This window comes from Mastacembelus armatus, chromosome 12 (assembly GCF_900324485.2).
Source record: "Mastacembelus armatus chromosome 12, fMasArm1.2, whole genome shotgun sequence".
NCBI classification, from domain to species: domain Eukaryota; kingdom Metazoa; phylum Chordata; class Actinopteri; order Synbranchiformes; family Mastacembelidae; genus Mastacembelus; species Mastacembelus armatus.
Window position 1 is genome coordinate 13,594,632 of NC_046644.1, and position 22,884 is coordinate 13,617,515.

The window sequence follows — 22,884 nt, forward strand, 5'->3', positions numbered from 1 at the left end:
GTTTCTCTGAGACTTGTACAGAAACCCCCTCTGAGCGATAAGACTGTTTCTCATTGATGGCAATTTTGCTGTGCATATTGTCAATTTAGTGTAAAAATACTGGGGAAAATAATTTTGTTTGAAAATCCCCATTCAACTGTTTCGAAAAGATAGGTGGAACAAAAATCTGTCATGGCTACACTGATGATTAAAACTGTGCAGGTGTCTCCCCCAGAAAACACCAGTGATTGTGTCTGTGTTTCTTATGTGCCGTAAAGTCCATTTTGTTTTTTTGTTTTCTGTTGTTGTTTTATGATTACGGCAACCGAGGTTCGTGATGAAAATGACAAAGATTGTTTCTCATTATATATTCATAAATTATGCATCTGTCCATTTTCTGAATGTTATTACTACTGTAATTTTAATTGAGTTATTTATAACGTTCCTCTAACTGTTTTCTCTCCCAGGCAGCAAACAACTATCCTTCCAGAACTCGATGTTCATACAGTATCTGTAAAAAGAAATCCAATGATTCAGATAACATGATGGTTTGTTAAGATTTTAACAGTAATAACAGTTGTAATAATCTCATTAACCTCTAGGATACCCATAAAAAAATACTGTTCACATATAATGTTTTAGTGTTGATTTAACACTGGTGATATTATGTGGGATAATGTTGACAGAAATGAATGTAGTTTGTCCTTCTACATACCTACGTTACTGCCTGTGTTTTTTGTTTTGAGTTTATCATCTCGAGCCATCTCTCAGCTGTCTACTAGTCACCACTGTTCAGTATACTGTTCATACTAATGCATGACCTTGTGTTTTGTTTCCTCAGCTGCATTTTAACACTTCTTGCTTCTCCAGTATATAGAGAACAACGTAAAAAGGGCAGCATGGGTCTTGCGTGTCAAATCATATGCGATGCTTTGTAATCACAGCCTTATAGTCCTTTTTCCTGCTTGCCTCTTCTTGTCCTGACCCAACTTAAACTTAACTGTGCCTTGCCAGTTAGGATTTGTTTTGTTTGTTTATCTGTTGGATTTGTTTGTTTGTTTGCTCTGACTGCCTGCCTGCTGCTGACTGTATGCCTGCCAGACTACTGTGATAAGTCGTCATTTATCACATCTCCTGTGCCTCTCTGAGTCCTATTCCAGTATACACATATTGCAGAGTTTTCAGAAGAACAATACAATTAAAGGTCTAGAAGCCTTACTATAGCTCATTCAAGGTGCATTTCTCATGTTTATCCCACAATTAAAAAACACATGTTGTACAGTACAGACCATTTTCCTGGTCTAAGAGCCTTACCTGTAGTTGGGTAAAAGGTAAAATTTGTCTAAATTTATTCTCTGGTGTCGATAATTATCTCTGGAAACATTAAAATCCAAACACTAGTTTTCAATATAATGATAGCCGTCATAATAAGAATAATTTTCAAGTTAACATGTATAAAAGCCTAAGGCAGTCAAACTTTAACAATAATTTTGTGTGTAAGTGGAATTCTTTCCTCATTAGCAGTGGTGGAGCAATGGTCAAGAGAGATCTCCAAAATCAATCCATATCGTTCTACAGGGAGTACACATATCCATATTAAACTCCATAGTGTGCTGACTAATTGTAGAGATATCACTGACATATGTGATCATATTTGTACTCGGACAGGCCGACAGTGTTAATGGCACATTCAATATTAATGTGATATAAATTACAGAAAAAAAACCGGCACCAGCAAATATTCTGTGTGTAAAGTGGGATAACTAATGTCAACACCTAACCACAAAATGTAACTCAGCACAAAAAAAATCAAATTACACAAAGTTTCTTTCATTATGTTTAACAGGTGTTCAAAAAGATTATACTGTGGATTGTTTACTGTTCCATTTCTATTGTGTGTCCATGTGCCTTGTGGGTGTGTGGGCAGACTAAAAATGAGGCCCCGGTGGCAAGAGCACCTGATCGACAAGAGATATGGCAATCATTAGTTAAATTGCCTCAGCTCTTCAGTCTCTCTTACGTCACTTAACTCCTTGCACATTTTCTATTTTGGCCTCACTCTCTACCCAAAGAGAATTATACACTGTTATCTTGCCAATGCACAAACCCAATTCACCATTATTCTATACTCACAAAAAAATTTAAAACAGCCTCGGTAGGTTCTATATATTCTAGTTCATTTTGAGCATTGTTTTATATCCATACACACAGCTTGTTAAATGGCACGAATAAAACGGAAACTGACTTTGGAATAGTTGCATTAGTTGACTAGAGTATTTGTTTCATGTCAACTGAAATAGTGCAAACCACAGAACAGGTTAGTATTCCAATCCACAGAATGCCACCTCATGTAATAAAGTCTGCAGACTGAAAGCTCCCAGTGAAAAAAAACACAGAAAAAAACAATCATGTTTTGAGCACACTGCTTTTCATCAGTCTGATGGCTCAAAATGTCACTTAGTCGTTTGTGCTGATAATAAATCTTTTTTTTTTCCTTTGGGAGCTTTCAGTGTGTGGGCTTTATTGTCCTGATTTTTGTTCATTTTTTTGGTTCCAGCACATGATTTACTTTTTTGGATGAATGTGCGTCTTTTGTACTTCATCAGTCGTGCAGAGGGGGCACTGATCCTGAAAAGCATTGAAATTGAAAACCACAAATCACAGCTGAAGGCGTGGAGATTTAACTGCAAACCATTTGTAAATAGAAACAGGGGAAGCATGCCGAGCTGTCCCTGGTCCATTAGCCGTTCCTCTTAACAACAAAAACTATAAAAATTACATAATATTTTCACCGCTCAACAATAGTGTGGTTCTACTCAACAGCAATCCCAGCAGTGTGCTGCTTGATAGTCATCGGTATCTAATCATGGCTGGAAACAAACAAAACACATGTACCACTGATGGAGAGTATCTATCATGATAACATGCTCCACAAACCTATATCTTTTTTAGTTAACACCAAGCTCAACCTAGTCCAAGGCTGAGGTGGGTACGGCATATCATACGACATTATCTATCCCATCAAACTGATGATTTCAATATCATCTTCACCAAGTTTCATTCACTGAGAGTTCATTGGCTTTCTTGTCAGTGACCTAGCTTTGCTGCATAGGACCTCTCTCATTCCCATAATCTTAGAAAACCTGAGTGCTTGTTAAGTTTTCACATCAAAGGCTTGGATTTCCTTTAGTTTAATATTCTACCAAGACCTAATGAATGTGTTGTACTTACCATCCGCAACAAAATGCTCAGGCACATGGAGGGTAACCTTGACAGTGAGGGGACAGGAATCCTGCGTAGCATAGACAATGGCAATGACACATGTGCTGATGGTAATCAACGTCAGGGTGACCTTATTTAGAGGACTGTGTGAGTGGCCTAGAGGTGGAAAAAGAGAAGAAAGGTAAATGTGGACCGTTTAACAGGCTGATCAGGTGACAGATGACTGAATTTGAACATCCTTGACAGAAAATGACAGTGTTCCACTTTTGCACATAATACACATGGACACATCACAGAAACCTAAGACTAAATCATCCACTTTAACGCTTTGCTCTGGTGAGGGTATAGCCTCTAAGCCTTCCTAAATCCTTGAAAATACAATTAACTGGACTCCTTATTTATGAATCTAACCCAGGTTCAAGTTTGGCCTGAGTAAGTAAAATATGACTTTGAATACCAGAGCTTCTTCAGAGCAGCCCAGAATCATTTGCCAGTGTGATATATGATCCTACTGCCACTGACAGGGTTACAGATTGGTTGTATTGGTTGCCCTTTGCCTCTGCCAGGACTCCCATTTCCAAGCCTGAATACAACAAATGAAATTAGTCGCTTAACCTCTGTCTGCTGATATTTATCATGGGAGAGAGGTCAGCATGTTGAAAGGAGGCTTACTGGAATGTAAGTGAGATAAGGTAGTGTTGGTGCTTGTTTGAAAACACTATTATAACTAGATTTTAAGAGTTAAAATTTTATTGGTCCTTTTGAACCTCTTGAAAATATACTCCTGTATTTTTTGTACCCAGGAAAATATCACATAGCTTAGAATATACAGGCCTCAAAAATGTGCAAACAGTACCTTGGAACAGAGCTAACAGCAAGCCTGCTTATTTCCCCATTCAGGTGATAGCAAATTCTTGTGCTGGTGTACTGATATATACAGAACTGGCTCGTTATTTTACCAATCACTGATGCAATGTACAAATGTTTGAATGGATTGAACCAAGACAACACATCATCACAAAATTCTACCACTGGGTTTGAAAAGTAAACCCTGATATTCCCAGCAAAGAAGTAGTGAAATATTGACAGACGTTGAGAGCTAGTGAGATATACCTCAAGGTTAAAACCAGGCAGACAAAGTTAGAATAATGGATCTACCCATACTGAATCACATCTTCCACAGTCTTAATTTTACGAAGGGACGGGAACAACAGCTGTCTACAGCAAAAATTGTAAAGCAACTAATCTTTCTAGGGTGTGGGTGGTGTCACTGAGCTTATGAAGGGGTCCCTCAATTAATATAAAAGCCTACTGAGTAGACAACAGCATGTACACTCACGATGGCAAACACTTACTTTATGTCCACAAATCAAACGACTAGTCTATGCACACACCAAGGTGCACTTACTAACGCTAAAAATGTAGATAAATACATAAATAAATGTACAGCAGCCTCAAACACACAAGCAAATGACAAACACATAATATGTAATAACATATGTGTTTGTAGCCCAAGGAATGTAATTCACAAGAGGATTGATCAAAGCCTGTAAAGTTAAATAGAGTCCAATTAAGAAAGACATTCATTTATATTATATTACAGTAAGGAGATAAACCTGAATAAAGATTTTTCCACACTAGTGGATAGTCCCACACTAACACCTTATACAAACAAAGGTTCAATACCCATGCCCCAAAATCAAATCAATCAATTTGTTTTCTAACTTGCTAATCCAGTGTTGGGTCTCTGGGGTTAGAAAATACGAATTTAAATAATACAATATATGTGGGGCACAACTGAGATACTGTTTGCATGGGACATAATAGGAACACAGTGATTTTATTTTTTAATAATTATATGGATATCTAGGTAGACACAGCCTAATTATCTGTGTTTTTTCTTGTTCCTTTATAGGTCCCTCACTCTCATATAAAGACAAAATCCACAAACAGTCTTTACTGTCACATATCACAATGTGGGTATGGAAGTTAAAATCATGGTTCCCATCAAAGGTACTTGACTTAGCTTTGTTCATCACTGGGCCTCCATTTACATCAGCTCATATATCTACTTTGAGTGTCATTGAGCTGTGCCATAGAACAGCACTTTAAACCCCTATGGGAATGTGCACAACTTCTTCCTACTCTGAGCTAAGCTGACAACTCCAGAAATGTCTAGCCTCATTTCACTCAGATATAGATGTACTTTTTATTACCCCTCCTCATATTCAACTAGGGTAAAGTTGGAATTCATTTGTTTTCCCAAATGTTTTATTGTTTTATATTCCTTTTTTACTTTATTGCCTTCTCAGCAGTATGCAATGAGTAAGAGTGTTTCTTCCTGGGCCAGTTCATGTATTTGAAATGCAACGCATTTATAATAATATACATCTAAGTCACCTGCAATCCTTCTCACCTTTGCTGCGCCTTCGTCCTCTGTGCTGCTCTGTGTAAAACTTTGTTTGGTTGTCATCTTCAGGCTCTGACCCTGATTCCCCTTGAGGACCAAACACACCTCCAATTGCTGGCATTGAGATAAGAGGAAAAAGGTGGGGAAAAATGAAGGACACTCAGTCAATGTTTATGGTATTTTAGGATTATGCTAAAAAAGATAGTATATGTTAATCACCTTAGAAACCCTGCTTAAGATAAAGTACAAGAAAGAGAAACATCTTATTAAATGTGTAAGAACTTCCTAAACTACACGCATGTTATTTAACACAGGATAGTGATGATCATTCTAATTCTTGTGCTGCAAATGAACAAAGGGATTTATTACAATTTAATTCAAATTCTTTTCAGGCAGTACAATTCGAATATTAACCATGCAGGACATTTAATTCAGTACATGGGTTACATTTTTCTTTTGATTGCAGAACATTACCAACATCCATTTCTACCGATTTAGGTTGATCTAAAACATAGTTGTATCAGTTTTACAGGGCAAGGCATCAGATGCATTGATTTTGTGTGATTTTTTTTGACTGACCTTTTCATTGACTGTGAAATGACAATGGATTAGTGTCAGAAGTTTGGGGATATGCAGTTAGTGACCTGTTCTGACTCATTTCTAGTTTTGGCATACATTTCTAATTTATCCTTCACAGTGGCTAAATTCATGTCTTATTGAGAAATTAAGATTTTCTAGTCCTTTCCACTCTTTCCTGCCCCCACCCCCCTTGTTTCATTTGCTGGTCACGGTTGTTGCTGAGTCTTAATTTGCTAATCATATTCGGTCACATCCCCAGTGTGGGTCCCCATGTGATCATATTTGTATTCAAGTCAGGGTGAGATCAAGAGTAAGGCTGTAAGAGTTAAGAGGCTTTGTTTGTGAGCCTGAGCTTGTGTGGGAGGTTGAGCAGTACCGACTAGAGATAGTCAGGCTCGCCTCCATGCACAGCCTGGGCTCTGGAACCCAACTCCTTGAGAGGGGCTGGATGCTCTTCTACTCTGGAGTTGCTCGCAGCGAGAGGCGGCGAGCTTGCGTGGGCTTGCTCATAGCTCCTCAGCTCAGCCCCCATGTGTTGGAGTTTTCCCCCCTGAATGAGAGGGTCGTTTCCCCTGCGGGTCTCTAACAGTTGTTTCGGCCAGCAGTTTCGGGGCGTCGGCAGCAGTAATGCGGTCGGTGTACCGGTCCGTCATGGAGAAGAAGATTTACCGGTCAATCTACGTTCCTACTCTCACCTATGGTTATGAGCTTTGGGTCATGACCGAAAAGAAAAGGTCTTGGATACAAGCGGCTGAAATGAGCTTCCTTCGCAGGGTGGCCGGGCACTCCCTTAGAGATTGGGTGAGAAGCTTGGTCACCAGGGAGGAGCTCGGAGTAGAGCCGCTGCTCCTCCACATCAAAAGGAGCCAGTTGAGGTGGCTCGGGCATCTGTTCCGGATGCCCCCTGGGCGCCTCCCTGGGGAGGTGTTCAGGGCATGTCCCACCGGGAGGAGGCCCCAGGAAAGACCCTGGACACTCTGGAGGGGCTATGTCTTTCGGCTGGCCTGGGAACGCCTCGGTGTCCCCCTGGAAGAGCTGGAGGAAGTGTCCAGGGAGAAGGAAGTCTGGGTATCCCTGCTTAGGCTACTGCCCTTGCGACCCGGCCCCGGATAAGCGGAAGAATATGGATGGATGGATGTTTGTGCTGCTTTGCCAATGCCACATCAAAACACACATCCCTGCTAAATGCACAGGGACTGCCAAAAGTGATAATTGTCTAGGATTTGCAAAGTGTTAAGCTACTAAATGATAAATCACCAACTTAAAATAACCTAAAGCATACACAGACAGTTTAGAGCTGCACCCTAAACCTAAGCAGTCCACTGGGGGTTTACGTTAAATATATATATTACTATAAATCCTGTAAGACATTTTCAGAATTGTTCTAACAGAGTACCATAGCCTAAGTCACAGGCAAAAGAAGTGACTTTATGCTAATAACATTTAATTTACTTATGATTACACATATGCTGTGTGTATTATCTCCAGGATCTGTGTGATTGTGCTTCCTTAACTCTCAAATGGAAAAGAGATAAGAACAGAAATAAAATCAATACTTTTCTCCCAAGGACCATATGAGAAGACATGCTTCACCCGTTGACAGCAAATTAAAATAAGGAGTTGTTAAAAGAAAATGTGCACTGTGGCTGTTGTGTTCTGGCAATGACCTGATACATATAATATGTGGGAACAGTAACACCTCAAAAACATTTACTCTTTCGTAAAAGGCGAGAGCTTCACCCCCACATGGACCATTATAGGTCATGGCTACACTTCTTAAGGCTGCCAGTTAAAAAGATCTTGGTAATTGTATCTTTCATGGTACATGATTATAAAAATGTAAGTGAATTTGACTTGTGCTAGGGTAGATGATTTTTTTTTTTACTTTTGCGAAGCCACAAATGGCAATGAATAACTTTCAATCTTCAAAGTTCATTTGTATAGCCCTTTCTAACAAAAGCTAACAGAAAATGCTTAAAAAACAAGCTTTTGCTAATCTGTTAATGTAAACTCATAAATGAACACATCAGAGGGGAAGACTGCAAAATAAAATAAAAGCATTCACTTAATCAGTCCAGTAATATGGTCCTGTGTGTAAACTAGCCTGGAAACACTCATTCAAATGTTTGAAAATATAATATGACAACATATGCCAGATCTGGCAAGATTTAAAGTAAACAATAAAAGTCAGCAAAACCTAAAACAAAACTCAGATTTTGTTTTTTCTCAAGCCAAGCTGCTGTGTTATGGAGCTAAGACAGGAATGATGATTTCTAAAGAATATGTAGACAAAAGTGAAAAGAAATCGCAAACTTCTAGAAAGATTTCTAAGCTGGTACATTTACAGAGGGAAATAAATAACGTTGCTTTTAGATTGTTGCTAAGGGTATTTTAAATACAGGATAGTACTGTACATGGGGGACCCTCTCAGCCTTTTTTTATTTGTTTTAAAATCTGAAATCTGTTCCTGTCCTCTAAAATTCTTCTTTATTAAAAGTATTTTATTGCTACTGAAGGAGCAACATATTTTCCGTTCCTTGTTCGCTGGACACAGTCATAACTCCTGAGCAAATCCTGCACAGTGCAAGGCGAAATACCTCCTTTACTCACTTTAGAAACATGATGTCATAATTCATAAAAATTTGCCTGCACCATAAAGATTTTAGACAACATTAAAAGTTCTATTAAGTCTGTGTAGAAAGTGCATAAGGAAAGATGTAGTTATTCTTTCGGTCTGCTGCGCTCAAACAGGTCGAGAGTTGAGTTGGATTTGGAGTGTGAGAGTCTGGCAGTATTTGGAGAGTGAAGCCAAGGCAATGTGGTGTAAAATTGGTTATGAATTTATGCATCATGTTAGAACATGCCCAGAGTGTTGGTGGATGGAAACAAAGTCAGACTGAGGAAGAGAGACAGCAGGAGCAGAACGCCTTACAAATATTTTAAAAAGGAGCACAAAGACAGCCTCACTGATCAGTCTGAAATATAAGTTGTTTACACTGTTGAAAATAGGTGTTACTGTTTACATCTTATAAAAAACCACTTTCATTTATTGACACACTATATAGACACTGTCTGGGATGTTAATGTTCCTGCAGAGGTGTTGTTTTTGAAAATCAATGTGTGCCTTGCAAACCCAGTGCACCTGGTAATGCAATTCAAATAAATAGGATAAAAAACATTCTGCCAATTTCTGGTAAATTTATTAAATTTAAAAATTACTCATTGTACATGTAGTGTCATTTTCCTTATTCTTAAACATTTTCTAAATACAATTGTGATGTTTATTGCACTGAATATATTTTCTGCTGCCCAGTCATTACTGCACCATTAAACGGAGCAGTCCAAAAAGGCAAACATTTCTTGAAATTTAGTTTTTTCCTCAAGGTCTCTAATCAGTTAGGGATGAATGTGTTTGCAGTCCTTTAAGTTAAGTGTAGAGGTTCTCCAGGTCTGCTCTAAAAATGCCAGATGTATACCTATCAAGAACCTAAGAACCCTAACTTGCCTTCATCCCTCATAGGAACTTTACATTGACCTACATTCATTTCCTGAAACTTACCTCAACCTCAACTTAACCCTAACCAAAACCAAAGCATCACTCTAACATTTAATGATTTACATGGTGGGGACACAGAACATGAGGTAAACAAACTATGACCCCCACAATGTGAGTAATACCAGGTGCCCACATGTCCCTGAACAATGATTTGATTTTTGTGATTGGGTCAGGACACTAAACTCTGGGCAGTCAGACCAGAACACCAAAACATTTTTCCCCGGAGAGATCCGGAGTGAGTAATATAAGTGCCTGAACTTCTTAGATAATAACAAAACAGAAATATTAAAATTATCTACAAAGGAAAAAGCAAATGTATAAACTGCCACCAAAATGTAAATGAATTATTAAGAGAGTGATTGCCACAGTGCATTAGCAGCTCAATGAAGATCAAAATCAATTTCAACTTTAATAACTGCACAGTCACAACTCTCTGAACCTTTTTTTGGCATAACAAAATGCACAGCTATTACTTTCATTTATTGCTCCCTTTTTGTGTCTGTGAAGCACTTGTTCTTTTTGTTTAGTGCAGCACCCGTGCGCATTTTTGTGGTGTGTTCACATGTTGTCTACTATCATTGGGATTTTAACAGAAAACTGGTTGGTTGTGCTTTCTTTATTCTAATAAAAACCTTCTTTTAGCAGGCCTTTGGAAACCTGCACATTGCTATGAGTTGCAGCGACGCTCAGAAACTGTGTGAAAAGCACCAAATATATAAACTCAACAATGTTTATATCTTTGTCATTTGCATGATCCTTCCTCAAATAATATGCATAAAGAACAGAGTAACGTTTCACTTATCACATAAAAGCTGTGTTGACAGGCTTGGTGTTTATGTGTGAGATCCATTCAGGTGAATTGTGCTTCCAGGCTTGACACAGGTTTGATGGATGGCACACGCAAGGACATGTCTGAAACAAGGTGCAAAATTCTTTGGGTCCCTGGCCCTGGGTCTTTCTATTTCATGGCTTTTCTTGCTTCTTCAGTACATTTCTTCCTCTTTCAGTCCATTTTCATCTGTCTATCCCTCAGCAGTAATACCTTCAGAAGTCCCATAAAAACATCAACTCCCTGAACACTATGGCTAAACTCCAGCATGTCTGTACTGCAACTTTCAATAACATAGAGCACACCCATTTCACTTTAACAGTCTCTTCCACAGTCCTCAAGTCCATTAAGACATTTTGCCACATCCTCATCCATTTCAATCCGCTTTTGCTACCTTTACTGTATCGCACAGCAGTGCATACAAAACACACTAATTCAGCATTTTGAAAAATGGTGCATAAGTTGATTAATGGAGAAATGAACCTGCAGAGAAAACAGCAAAAATTTAGAGGGGGCATAAAAATAAAAATAAGACAAGAAGAGAGAAAAGGAAAGGAAGACGGGTGCTATAAAAAAAAGCTTTGCAGGCAAAGGGAGAATGAGATGTCACAATTATATACTAAAGCAGAATTATGTGACTTGGTCTAAAAGGAGTTTAAAGGAGAAACTAAGACCAACAGTGTGACTAGTGATTGTTGACTGCTACACAATGAAAAGACAAGAGGGTATTATGGAATTAGAGAATTTCACCTTTAAAATAAAGTAGAAAATAAAACAATTAACAGTTGAACATTTAATATTTAATGTAATAATTATGATAACAGATTAATCGTAACATTTCAATTGTTGCAGTCATGCAAATGTGAGTACTTTCAGGTTTTCTCCTGTATAATAAAAAATGAAAAATCTTTTGGTTTTGTATTGTTGGTCAGACAAGAGATGGTTCTAGAAAACAGTTTTAGGTATTTTTTCACAATTTCTGACCGTACAATGAATCAACAAATCAACAAATCTTTTGTTAAGTTGTTAAATATTTGCAAATATGCAAAGATATTTTACCCATAAATGGATTGATTTTCACTGGTAGATAATATCAGAAAAAAAAAGGGATTTATGGACATACATACAGAAATAAACCTGTTTTCTGAGGAGCCCAAATCCTTGAGTAGCTCGGACACACAGTCCTCTTGAAAAGCACTCTAGCTGGGAAGATGTCTATCAACACAGGTGCATGAACATGCACTGACCATTTGATGGGCACCCTTATTATTCATTTTGCATAATGTATACAGTGCATGATGTGGACCTTTATGAATTATGCTCATTGGACTGACTTAATTTTAATTGTGGCAATCCTAGGTCCCAAACAGAAATAAAAAGGTTAACCATAGCTTCTCTAGAATTACATCCATATAATTATACATACATTAAAATCAATAAAGATCTATGAAGATGTGACAATTTTGACAGGAAAAAATTTCATGGGTTATCGTACACATGTGGGTGTCAATTAAAGGTGTTATGAAATGGCAAAAGAAAAGAAGGTTCCAGAGTTGGTTCAATTTCAGCTTGTATTTATGGTCACAAGAGGCTTCTGCATTTGCTTTGGTGTACATAAATAAAGTATGCTCATGTGTCTGCATTCTAAATTACTATATGCACATGTGCACCTTTGATGTGACCTCACTGACGTTTGTGACACTGAGTAGGGCACTGAGTTGTCCTAAGGGCTGCAAGGCATACAGCTCAATGTCTGCATGTGTGTGCATACTGCACAGACTATATGCTTTTATATGTGGATACACATGCCGCATGTGTGCCTGAATATGTATGTTTGTGACAGTGTTTTTGTGAGTAAATTAAGCTGACAGTCCAAAACATGGCTCAGCAACTGGTAATCACATTAAGGCACAGCTGTATTCAGTAGTCAGGCTTTCAGACACCACCAAGCTAAATATTTCTAACTCAAACTCAACAAAAACTGGCATCTACATTCATACAAAAGGGAGAGAATGTAAATTTGCCATTTATAATGCAAAACACAACATTTAAGAGGCTGCATGAGCAAATTTGAGAAGTTGTATTCACAAAGTTCTATTTGCAAAAAAATGCATAAAAAATTTATGTAAGTGGATATGTACACACATTTCTAAGTTTTATTGTGTCTACTAAATACACAAAAAAAATTACAACATAGTTATTATGAATAACTATAAGTTCCACTTTTGCAGGTATGACGTACATGTTTAAATAATTAAAATTTGAGAAATGGAGCTCTGTTCCTTGCACTGAGCAAAAGGGATTCAACATTCTAAATCAGGAAATCAGACAGAAAATCCCTTGACTTCATTTCTACTTTCTTCCTGCCCCAGTCAGTAAAAGAAGAAACTATATATTGGTACAGAATACCCACAGGTATGTCAAAGTGGTCTAGTTTTCATTGTTTGAAACTGTCCTACTCCTTTCCCCCTCATATCTCACACTCCGACTGTGCTGTTTGCTTATCCAAAATAATCCCAATCAATACTGGTTTACTCTGCCATTGGACAATGTATTTTTAAAAGATCTGCACACACACTCACACACAATCCCATTACACGTAAACAAGCCAGGCATGCTGAAAAGTTATAACAGAAGGCATCACAACGTAAGCTGCACTGACACATTTTATATTGTAAATTTATGAGTTGCTACATGTTATATGAGAGAGCAAAGGCTTAGGAAGCTGGAAAGCTTAACAAGGCACCACTTGGCTCTTATACTCAAGTGGATTCAATATTTGTATACTTGTACTTCTCCTGTATTGAGAGTATACCTCACTATTTGGAGTTTTAAGAAAATTATAGTGTAATAAGGCTATTCAGAAATTTTAGATGTAATTGCTGAAAAGGTGTGACAGGCCATTAAGCACAATTTTTGATGCAGTGGCCTTTGGCACCATGCTGTTTGTTATTTTCTCAACCAGTGTGGTCAGTGGTAAAGCCAGTAAAACTGGCATTGGACGCTAGCTGTCACCTAAAAACATGTTGCCTTGTCACTGCAGCCATACAAAATGGAATATTAAATAGGACATTTCCCCAGTCCTTCTTTATTCTTTTTTATTATTCGTTTGTTTCTCATGTTAAGTAAAAATATTACTATATTGGCTTAAATTGTTTTTTCATCAATTCGAGTTTAACAGCAGTCATTGTAGAGAACACGTGCACAGTCTAGTCCTCTGAGCCAGTAAGCTTGGTTTTGTGAGTATTTGTATCCGAACTCAAAAATTTCTGGTCTTCAGGCTCCTCACTTACTTTGCTCCATATTTTAGACAGATAGTGGATCTTGCTTTAGGAAAGTCTGGTACTGTCTGCCTGAGTTTAAAAGTGAGAGTAATGTAGCTCTAGTAATGGATAATTCATGCTGTGGCTTGATAAAATAAAATTTTAAAAGGAATACTAAAATGAAATAGCAACCACTGCAGGAATGCTGTTGTTATGGGAACAATCCCTTTGGCATCATTTTGGTTATCTTTTGAATGAGGTAATTCTAATAACAAATACAATTATAATGAACACAGAAAGAGGAAAGAAAATGAGAAATACCTCTAAACAAACTGAAGTGGTCAGTAGCTGCATCTCAGTAGCCTAAGATGAAAAATAGTCTGTATAAACAGAATTATTCTGGGCTGTATGTAAAGTTGTATGAAACGATAAATTGTAAAATTGATGCTGATTATTTTTGAAAGCAGTGGAAAGATTCAGTCAACCTACTGTATCTTTGTTTAGATATCACTTAAAGACATTTGTGTTTCTGCTGTCTATGCAAGATATATATGAGCCTGTGAACATCCATCCATCCATCCATTATCTATACCCACTTATTCCTTAACCAGGGTCACGGGGATCAGCTGGAGCCTATCCCAGCTCTCTTTGGGTGAAGGGGTCTACCCTGGACAGGTCACCAGTCCATCACAGGGCCACATAGAGACAAACAACCTCACACACTCACACTCACTCCTATGGGCAATTTAGAGTCACCAATCAACCTGACATACATGTTTTTGGACTGTGGGAGGAAACCAGAGTACCTGGAGAAAACCCACACAAGCACTGGGAGAACATGCAAACTCCACACAGAAAGGCCGGGTTGCGGACCCAGGACCTTCTTGCTGTGAGGCAATGGTGCTAACCACTCATCCACCATGCTGCCCCTCCTGTGAACATATATTTGTTACTTGTAACACTGAAATTCTCTTTCACCCAACAATACAATACCAGTACATACTGTATAATAAAGAGTTGAATCAAAATGACCTACTTCCTGAATTGTAGTGTGACTGCTGTAGACAACATCAAAGAAGATCCCCAGACTGTTTGAGTCAAAGTATCAAAGAGCATCCTTGGGACTAAACATCAGTATCAACAGATTATACTCAAAGGTTATAAAAATATTCTGAATTTGCCACCTGTAAATTTAACCTCTTGAACTTAGGCTATCTTCTTCTGCTATAAAAAAAGGACTCACTGTGGCTGTGTTGCCAGCAGTGAAGTGATGAGAACTGAATGATCACTTCACCAGCTGCTGCTGAACTCTCGTCCGTGCCAGACACCACAGGCATAGCTGGCTGTAGCAGGGGATAACCCCAGATTGAATCGTTGTTTGCTCTATGCCCCTTCCATGTGTCAACACCAGCAGTATTCTCAACCTCTGCCACACTTCTCTAAATAAGCTAATAAATATTGTTCCTCATCATTAACTGAGCAAAATTACTGTGCTCTCTACTGAGCCCACCCCTGCTGCCTGGGAAGACAGCTTAAGTACAACAGACTGCCTCTTTGCACACCCACTAAGCATGTATTTGTAGAAAAACTGCTGGGCATGTTTGCATACACTTGAGGCCTGCAAAGGGCAAGCTTGACTTGAGTGTGTATCCTGTGCCTCCTACTAAGTGGCCACTTGTCTGGTTGACATCACATGAAATGAAATTATGTCACATGAAATCATGTGTCATAAGCTGCTGTGGGAATTTATTGATTCCAGCAAGAGGCCAAAGGTAAGCACCATATTAACTTTTGAGCACTGAGATGTTTCATAAAGCAGAGTCAATGTTTGAGATCACAAAAAAGGACAATTCCATAAAATATTTTGAAACTTTATAAAATTACAATAGACTTAGCTGTATTAGTCGATGAGAGTGATCAGCAGATATATGTAAAAGGACACTTAGATAATAGGATTTTTATTCTACAAAATATTGTTAAATTAATGAGGTTTATACATTCAATATGTAGTATCAGGCTAACAAAACTATTAGCCATAATATGACCAACATTTTTAATCAGACAAAGGAAACTTGCACAGACTGCTTGATTGATTAATTTCTTGTCCTTTTGTCTCCTTTCTCAGACAAAAACACATACAGAAACAGAGTAACTGTGCTCTGACTTGGCATGAGATCAGCTGTATGGCCTGTTGTGGAGAAGCCCTAGGGCTACAGACCCACAGCTGTAATCACTGTGTTTTGTCTGCAGTGAAGATTGAAGACTGCTGAAAGTGAAGCTGAGCACAGAATGAATTCAAGCACCAAGGAACACAACCACACACTATCCCTTTCTCACACAGTCACACACACACACACACACACACACACACACACACACACACACACACACACACACACACACACACACACACACACACACACACAACACAGCCCAGAACTACTTTCATGTGCTAGTTCAAAGCATCAATTAAACAGGAGAAAAACTAGATAATAACCATAAGGTTATCCTCATCGTAATGAGCCAAAGTATTCGTTGTGACACATCAAACCACTACCATAGCTTCTAGCCAGCACATGGATATGCATTAATACCACAACAGGGAACAGCATGAACAGAGGTGCATGCAAAAAAAGGAGCACATTTTTAAGGACAAGCTTTAATATTTGACAAAAGCACAATGTGCTGTGAATTCAAAGTTTCTTTTCTTTCTAGAATGCTAGCCTACAGATCAACAATGATAGCTATATATTGTAACCCTAGATTCACAAGCTTTTCATGGATTATTCTAAAATGTTTTTTTTTTTCAGTGACAAAATCTAATTTGCTCCTGAAAGGTTTTTCTGTTATAAACACGGCTTCTATTCACAGTTTTGCATGAAAGATTTCTTTTCTTTTGTCCTGACTCTAGACTTGCCTGTGGTTTGAATAAATATCACAAGAAAATAACCTCTTAATAACAATTTTCAATGTGTACATTGTGCATGAACCTAGGACATGCCCAACACCTACAGTATAACGCCATGTTGAACGATGGGTGCAATAAGGTCAGAATCACAGTCATATCAAAGCACTGAACAAAAAAGCCAAAATTTAAAAAAAGTATAGGTTAGACTGCTACCCCAATACAAAACAAAACTTCAGAAAGAAGGGGAACAGCCTTATGTCTTTAAATACTGTGAGCTGCAGATCATTAGTACAAGAGTTCACAGAGCTGGAAAAAGCCATACCCAGGGGGTTGTAGTAGCATAAAAGAAAGGCCTTCGGTATGCATCTAATTGTAACAGTTTACTCTCCACATAGCACAAAATATGAAAACCAGTCGCTCCATCCATCCATTATCTGCCACTTATCCTGGTACATCCAGGGTCAGTTGGAGTCAATGCCAACAAGAGGCAGGGTACACCTTGGACAGAACATCAGTCTATCGCAGTACACTTGACATCACATGGGAAAATTGCTGACACACACACTGACAGCAGAATGCAATAACTTCTTTCAGGCAGAAAAGTGATCATTGATTGTGCAGTCAAGAGGGCTAACACCTCTTTATTTGCACCAATTCTGAAAACGAAGTACAACTGAGACCATGGCCAAATTCAGGCATTATGCCAAATGCACTGTCCATATATGGGAATACTCCCAGTTTGGATGCCTGTAGATGACTCCACCATACAAGCAAATCCTGCAAACAGCAGCAATATCATGCAGCTATGGGTAAACAGAGAAATTAGCTGGACCCCATTTATACAAATTATTTCATGCCCCTACAAAAATGTACATATAAATGTATTTGCATTTTTCATCATGGCTGGAATCTCTCCCATGTCAACAACTACCTCCATAAGTGGTTTGACCAATCAGATTTAAATTTGCTTTTAATGCTTCTTGGCAGATTTTGGCTTTTTGGATTATCATATAGCTATACTATTTGCCCAAGACACATCAAACTGCTAAGTGGAAATGTTGTAGCTGACAGCTGGTTTAGTGTCATGGGATGCCATGTGATTACAGGTCAGGTAGAATTACAACCTCAGTGATTATTTATAAATTGTTATAAATATGTATAAGTTTATATTTGGCAATATATGCATGATATCAATTTAAATCTGGCTATCTCTCTGATAATGTTTATCCTCTATATAAGGCTCTGACAGGCTGCCAAGATGAAAAAAGGGAAAGTGAATGTCTGTAGCCACTGTTAACTGCAAAATCTGCACATGAGCCAACATTTTCTGAGTCCAGGTATAAGATGGTGCTATAAGAAACTAGGGCAATACATGCTGACAGGAAAGTAAAAAATGTTTCCACAAAGCAAAATTTCAATATGCAGGCTCTTGGACACCAGGAGAAGTGAACAGCTTCACACTTTTGCTGAGCCAACACATCTATTACAGCAGTTTTCCAGCTTGAGTAGATACACAGACCTATTGTCCTTGTAAATGTGAATCAGGTTAATTAAGATAATTTGGTGCAAGATGATGTTGTGTACTCGTGCATCCCGCGTCACTAGGTGGATCAGTTACTTTTCAAATGTGTGTGTGCGTCTAAGAAGATTAATTCTGATTTCTAAAAACGTCCCTCACTCACATTTTCGTCTCATTTTTATTAGTCAACGAAAATGTCAATATATTTGTATTTAGCTTTCGTCGTCATCACTTAATTTTTATTTAGTTAACGTCTTGTTTTCGTCAGTGAAAACTTGTCGTTGACGAAAATTAGAACGAAAATACTTCGTCAACAAAATTAACACTGATTGCACAGCGGCAAAATGGTAAAAGAGGTGACCAAGCTGAGGACAGCATCCTACTAACTAGTGGCTCAGTTACAGGGAAATATGGTTATGAGGGCAGGTTTTTGAGATGTAACCGTGTGCTCCGCTTCTGGTCAGTAGACAGGGATGAATTGCTGTGACAGAAATGTCCTTTCCTTAAACACAAGGCTTACTGCCCAATGGTATTTTCAGGATAAAATAATCCCAGCCCAAAGACAGAACCACAGATACAGTGGGGTTAAACTAATGTCAGCCTTAAGGTGCTTTAGGGTACCAAAGCCCAGATGTGTTCTTCCATGGTTGAGAGGGTGGTTCTTACTGTTGGTTTATTTATTTATTTAGAAAAAAACCATTGTGGTACTAATCCCCCTTCAAGCAGAGCAGAGTTGTTAATACAAGAAGATTTTATGAAGTTGCTTAGGGGCTTTAAAATGTAATTTAATTTGATATAACACATCATCTTGGTAAGGAAACATTTTTGCAATGACCATTCACAAGTAAGTCAGATTCATCACTTTCAAGCACTTGTTTTTAAAATATATTGCAAAATTGGCAAGGGTGTTTTATATCATGTATGTCAGTGGCGTTAATTCCAGTAGCTCTGCCTAAGCATCTCCTGTCACTTCTCAAACTACACAGATGATATCTTCCACTGTATTTTGTATCATTTTATCTATGTTATTGTCCACAGCTCATTTTGCCAAAGTGTATTCATTACTGCTTAAGTTTTTTTTTTTTTAAATGTTGTAACAAGGATAAAAGTACACAAAAGCGCCTGGCAGCAGAACCTGAGTGTAATCTAGCCCTCAACATAAAAATACCTACCAAGTTCAGTGACAAGAAAAACATCTGCTCAAACACAATTTGATTTTCTCTTAGCATCTACTTCTCAAAACATTTGGCAATGTATTTATTTAATTTACATAGTACTAACCTTCTGGATCTGACCAATTAGCTTACCCCTTTAACCTTACTATTTAATAGAGTTTCCATCTCAGTTTTAAGTGTTTGTCTCATTATCATGTTTGTAGAATTAGCTACGGTTTTGCACAGAAGCAGAAATTTTCACCGCTAATTACAAACCCTCAATGGAGATTCTTTTAGTATTGACCTCAGAGACAACATCTCTCAGCAGTGTCCTTCACAGAGTTATGCGGGGCTTGACCTGCATGGATTAACTTTTAGAGGCATCGTTTGCTTTTTAATATTTCAGAGTTAAAAAAGATAAGCACAAACCAAGGTGAAGGGTTTTAGTGAACTAAACATAAACTATCTGGACCACTGACTATGTGACTAGAAAGATTAATAATCCCTGCATAAATAAGTATGCAATAATATGCAAAATTGCTCAATCTTGTATTTTGCTTCTACAGTACTGTAGATGACAGTGATCAAGAATATTAAGCTATTCTGTCAAGGGTAGGTGAACTCATCATGGTTAATGTTTCATTTTCAATGTTAATTTCTCACTGGTCATAACAGTATGGCCATTACCACATACTGGATTTTTTATTTTTTTACATGTCTGATTAAAGTGAATGGAAATGCCGGGTAATGAGCTAAATTTACTGCTGCGGTAAATGGAATTGGATGCATGTTCACTCTCAAATTATGTATTTGATTTTGAACAAAGTCAATTATAGTATTTCAACATGAAATCCCTGCACTATAGCAGGTGTCTAAATCAGATTCATGATGTACAAAAATCAACATATTAATAAGTTTTCCAAATATCCAACAGGATATGAAATGTTAAGGCACAAATTCATGAAGGAAATTAATTGTGAAATGAAATGTAAAACATCGTCTTCAAAGCAATTCTCCAGGGTAGTGGCTAATACACTCATATAGAGGTAAAATAGATAATAGAGCAATTTAAAATTGCTTTGTTTGTGTTTGTCTGTGCCCTTAAAATTATTACAAAAGTATACAGCTGAAACAAACTGGAACATCTAAATTGCCCATAGATGCGAAAATTGTCATGCTGAAAATAATGTTAACATCATTGGACGCCAATAGCTACCTAGAGAGTTAAACACATTAAAAACCTACACACTATTTTATCAGTAACTTACCTGTAAGTAATATGTAATCTGGTATTGCAGTTTGGTGTTTTTATAAAAAGCAAGTCACCAAGTGATTTTAAGTTGACAAGCTTTGACATTCTAATAGGCTTTCAATAATGTTTGCTAGGGTGTTGTTGGGGGGGGGGGGATCATCTAAATTTACAACATCACATTAAGCTGAGTAAAAGCTTAATAATCTAATCACCATAGCAAGCACTGCCCATGGTAAACAGTAAAATGAAAGAACACACAAACATAAATAATCTATCTTGCAAGGTCTGTATCACTGAAACTGAACTTTGTGAATGACTTTTTGTCCTACCTCTGGTGTGACTTGGGGCCCTTCGGCGACCTGTTGATGAGCTGTGCATGACGTGCTGGTAGTGAGACATATCTGTTGGCGTGTTGGGAACACGGAAACTGTCCTGGAACCTCTGCATCAAATCCTCTACTGACTCCGTGTTTGGGTCTATGGCTAAAAAAAACAGATGCAAAGTGAATGTGGCAGGCATGTCATAGGGCTTTAAAGTTAAAATCACTGTGCAAAGAGTGACTGACACTCAAGATATAGCAAAAATACATATGCAACTCAAAACAAAAATATATAAAGTGATAAACCCAATATAGCTTTTTTTTCAAAATTACAATATGAAATGCACTGTGAACCACTAGGCTGTCCCATTTAGACACTGTAAAAATGCAGCTCTATGTTATTCTTTCTATTCTATTTGTTCCGGCCTTTAAATGATTCCATCAATTCAATATTGCCTCATCTCTACAGGGATCCTGCCAGCACTTCCCCTGATGGCTCAGTCTCACTCTTCCTGATGAATGACTCCAAAACAACTGGCGTTTGGAAATAAGGAAGTGTAGAGAGACAGGGTTTGCTTCCCATTTCTTACAATTAGAAATACACCAACTAAAGGATGGAAATACCTAAGTATGACCTGTCTAGATAGGTTGTGGCTCATTTCTGCCAGCAAAGAGAATAATTATATATATTTGTCTCCTTTTATTGAGTCCAAAACACACAAAAGTTTAAACTATGGATATCTAAATTAGACTGGTACATGTAGTGTTTGTAAGTAGACAATTTGTTCCTTAAGGCTTAGGAAGTATTTGCTCTATTTAAATGAAATACAGGAAACAATCGGCAAAGTGTAATGATATTTTTATTTTTTTAATGTAGGCTATAGTATCACATCTCCAATAGACTGCACTGAAAATACAGGTTTGGGCAACTGTGGACCAAAACAAATATCCAAGCAGAAAAGTACAAAAACAGCTCTGTCCCAAACTTACAGCCGTATAGGCATCTCCAAAAAAAGGGGCCATTCATCACTTGAACAGCAACTACCTCCACCTATCATCAACATCTTTTGATGTGTCAGTCTGGCTCTGAGGTATACTCTTTCTATGAATAATGGTGATGTGTTGATCTTAATGGGTAGTCTACATGCATGCCGATGAGGATGCAAGAGCAGAGGAAGAGGGAGATGAAGAGGACGAGGGTGGAGTGAAGAGGCAGAAGTATTCATAATGTATTTGATATTATAAATGGAACGATAACCAAACCTCATCACATGTCTTTGGCTTTGCTTCAGAATAATATAAAGTTAATTTAAGTGATATTTAGATAAATTAGACATTATAAAGCACAAAGCATCACTACGATACATATTTGTTCAGATTAATTTATGCTTCACTCATCTCACTTTACTATAGTTTCACCATAGTGTAGTTAGTGTTTTCTCACATAGGTAATTGCTCTGTATTTCTACTGTACTAGGCGTCAGATAGGGTGATGAGTCTGAAGCTGGAAGTTGAAGATGTGATGTTGAATGTTGTCAGTGGTTATGCCCCACAGGTAGGATGTGAGTTACAAGAGAAGGAGAAATTCTGGAGGGGGATGGATGAGGTAATTCAGGGTATCCCTAGTGGTGAGAGAGTGGTGATTGGGGCAGACTTCAACGGACATGTTGGTGAGGGAAACAGAGGTGACAAGGAAGTGATGGGTAAGTTTGGTGTGCAGGATAGGAATGCAGAAGGACAGATGGTGGCAGACTTCGCAAAAAGGATGAGAATGGCTGTAGTGAACACATTTTTCCAGAAAAGGGAGGAGCATAGGGTGACATATAAGAGTGGAGGCAGTAGCACACAAGTTGATTACATCTTGTGCAGACGTTTCAACCTGAAAGAGATCAGT

At 38.0% G+C, this 22,884-nt stretch overlaps 1 protein-coding gene across 1 annotated transcript in view; it reads right to left on the reverse strand.

Moving 5' to 3' along the window:
- The window catches only part of astn2 (astrotactin 2), a 226,584-nt gene that overhangs the window by 113,887 nt on the left and 89,813 nt on the right, over positions 1-22,884 (reverse strand). The window contains exons 4-6 of the mRNA XM_026297778.1: positions 21,001-21,153; positions 5,618-5,725; positions 3,211-3,357 (exon numbers count right to left, since the gene is read on the reverse strand). Coding sequence (XP_026153563.1) covers positions 3,211-3,357; positions 5,618-5,725; positions 21,001-21,153 — 408 coding nt within the window. The remainder of the gene's footprint in view (positions 1-3,210; positions 3,358-5,617; positions 5,726-21,000; positions 21,154-22,884) is intronic.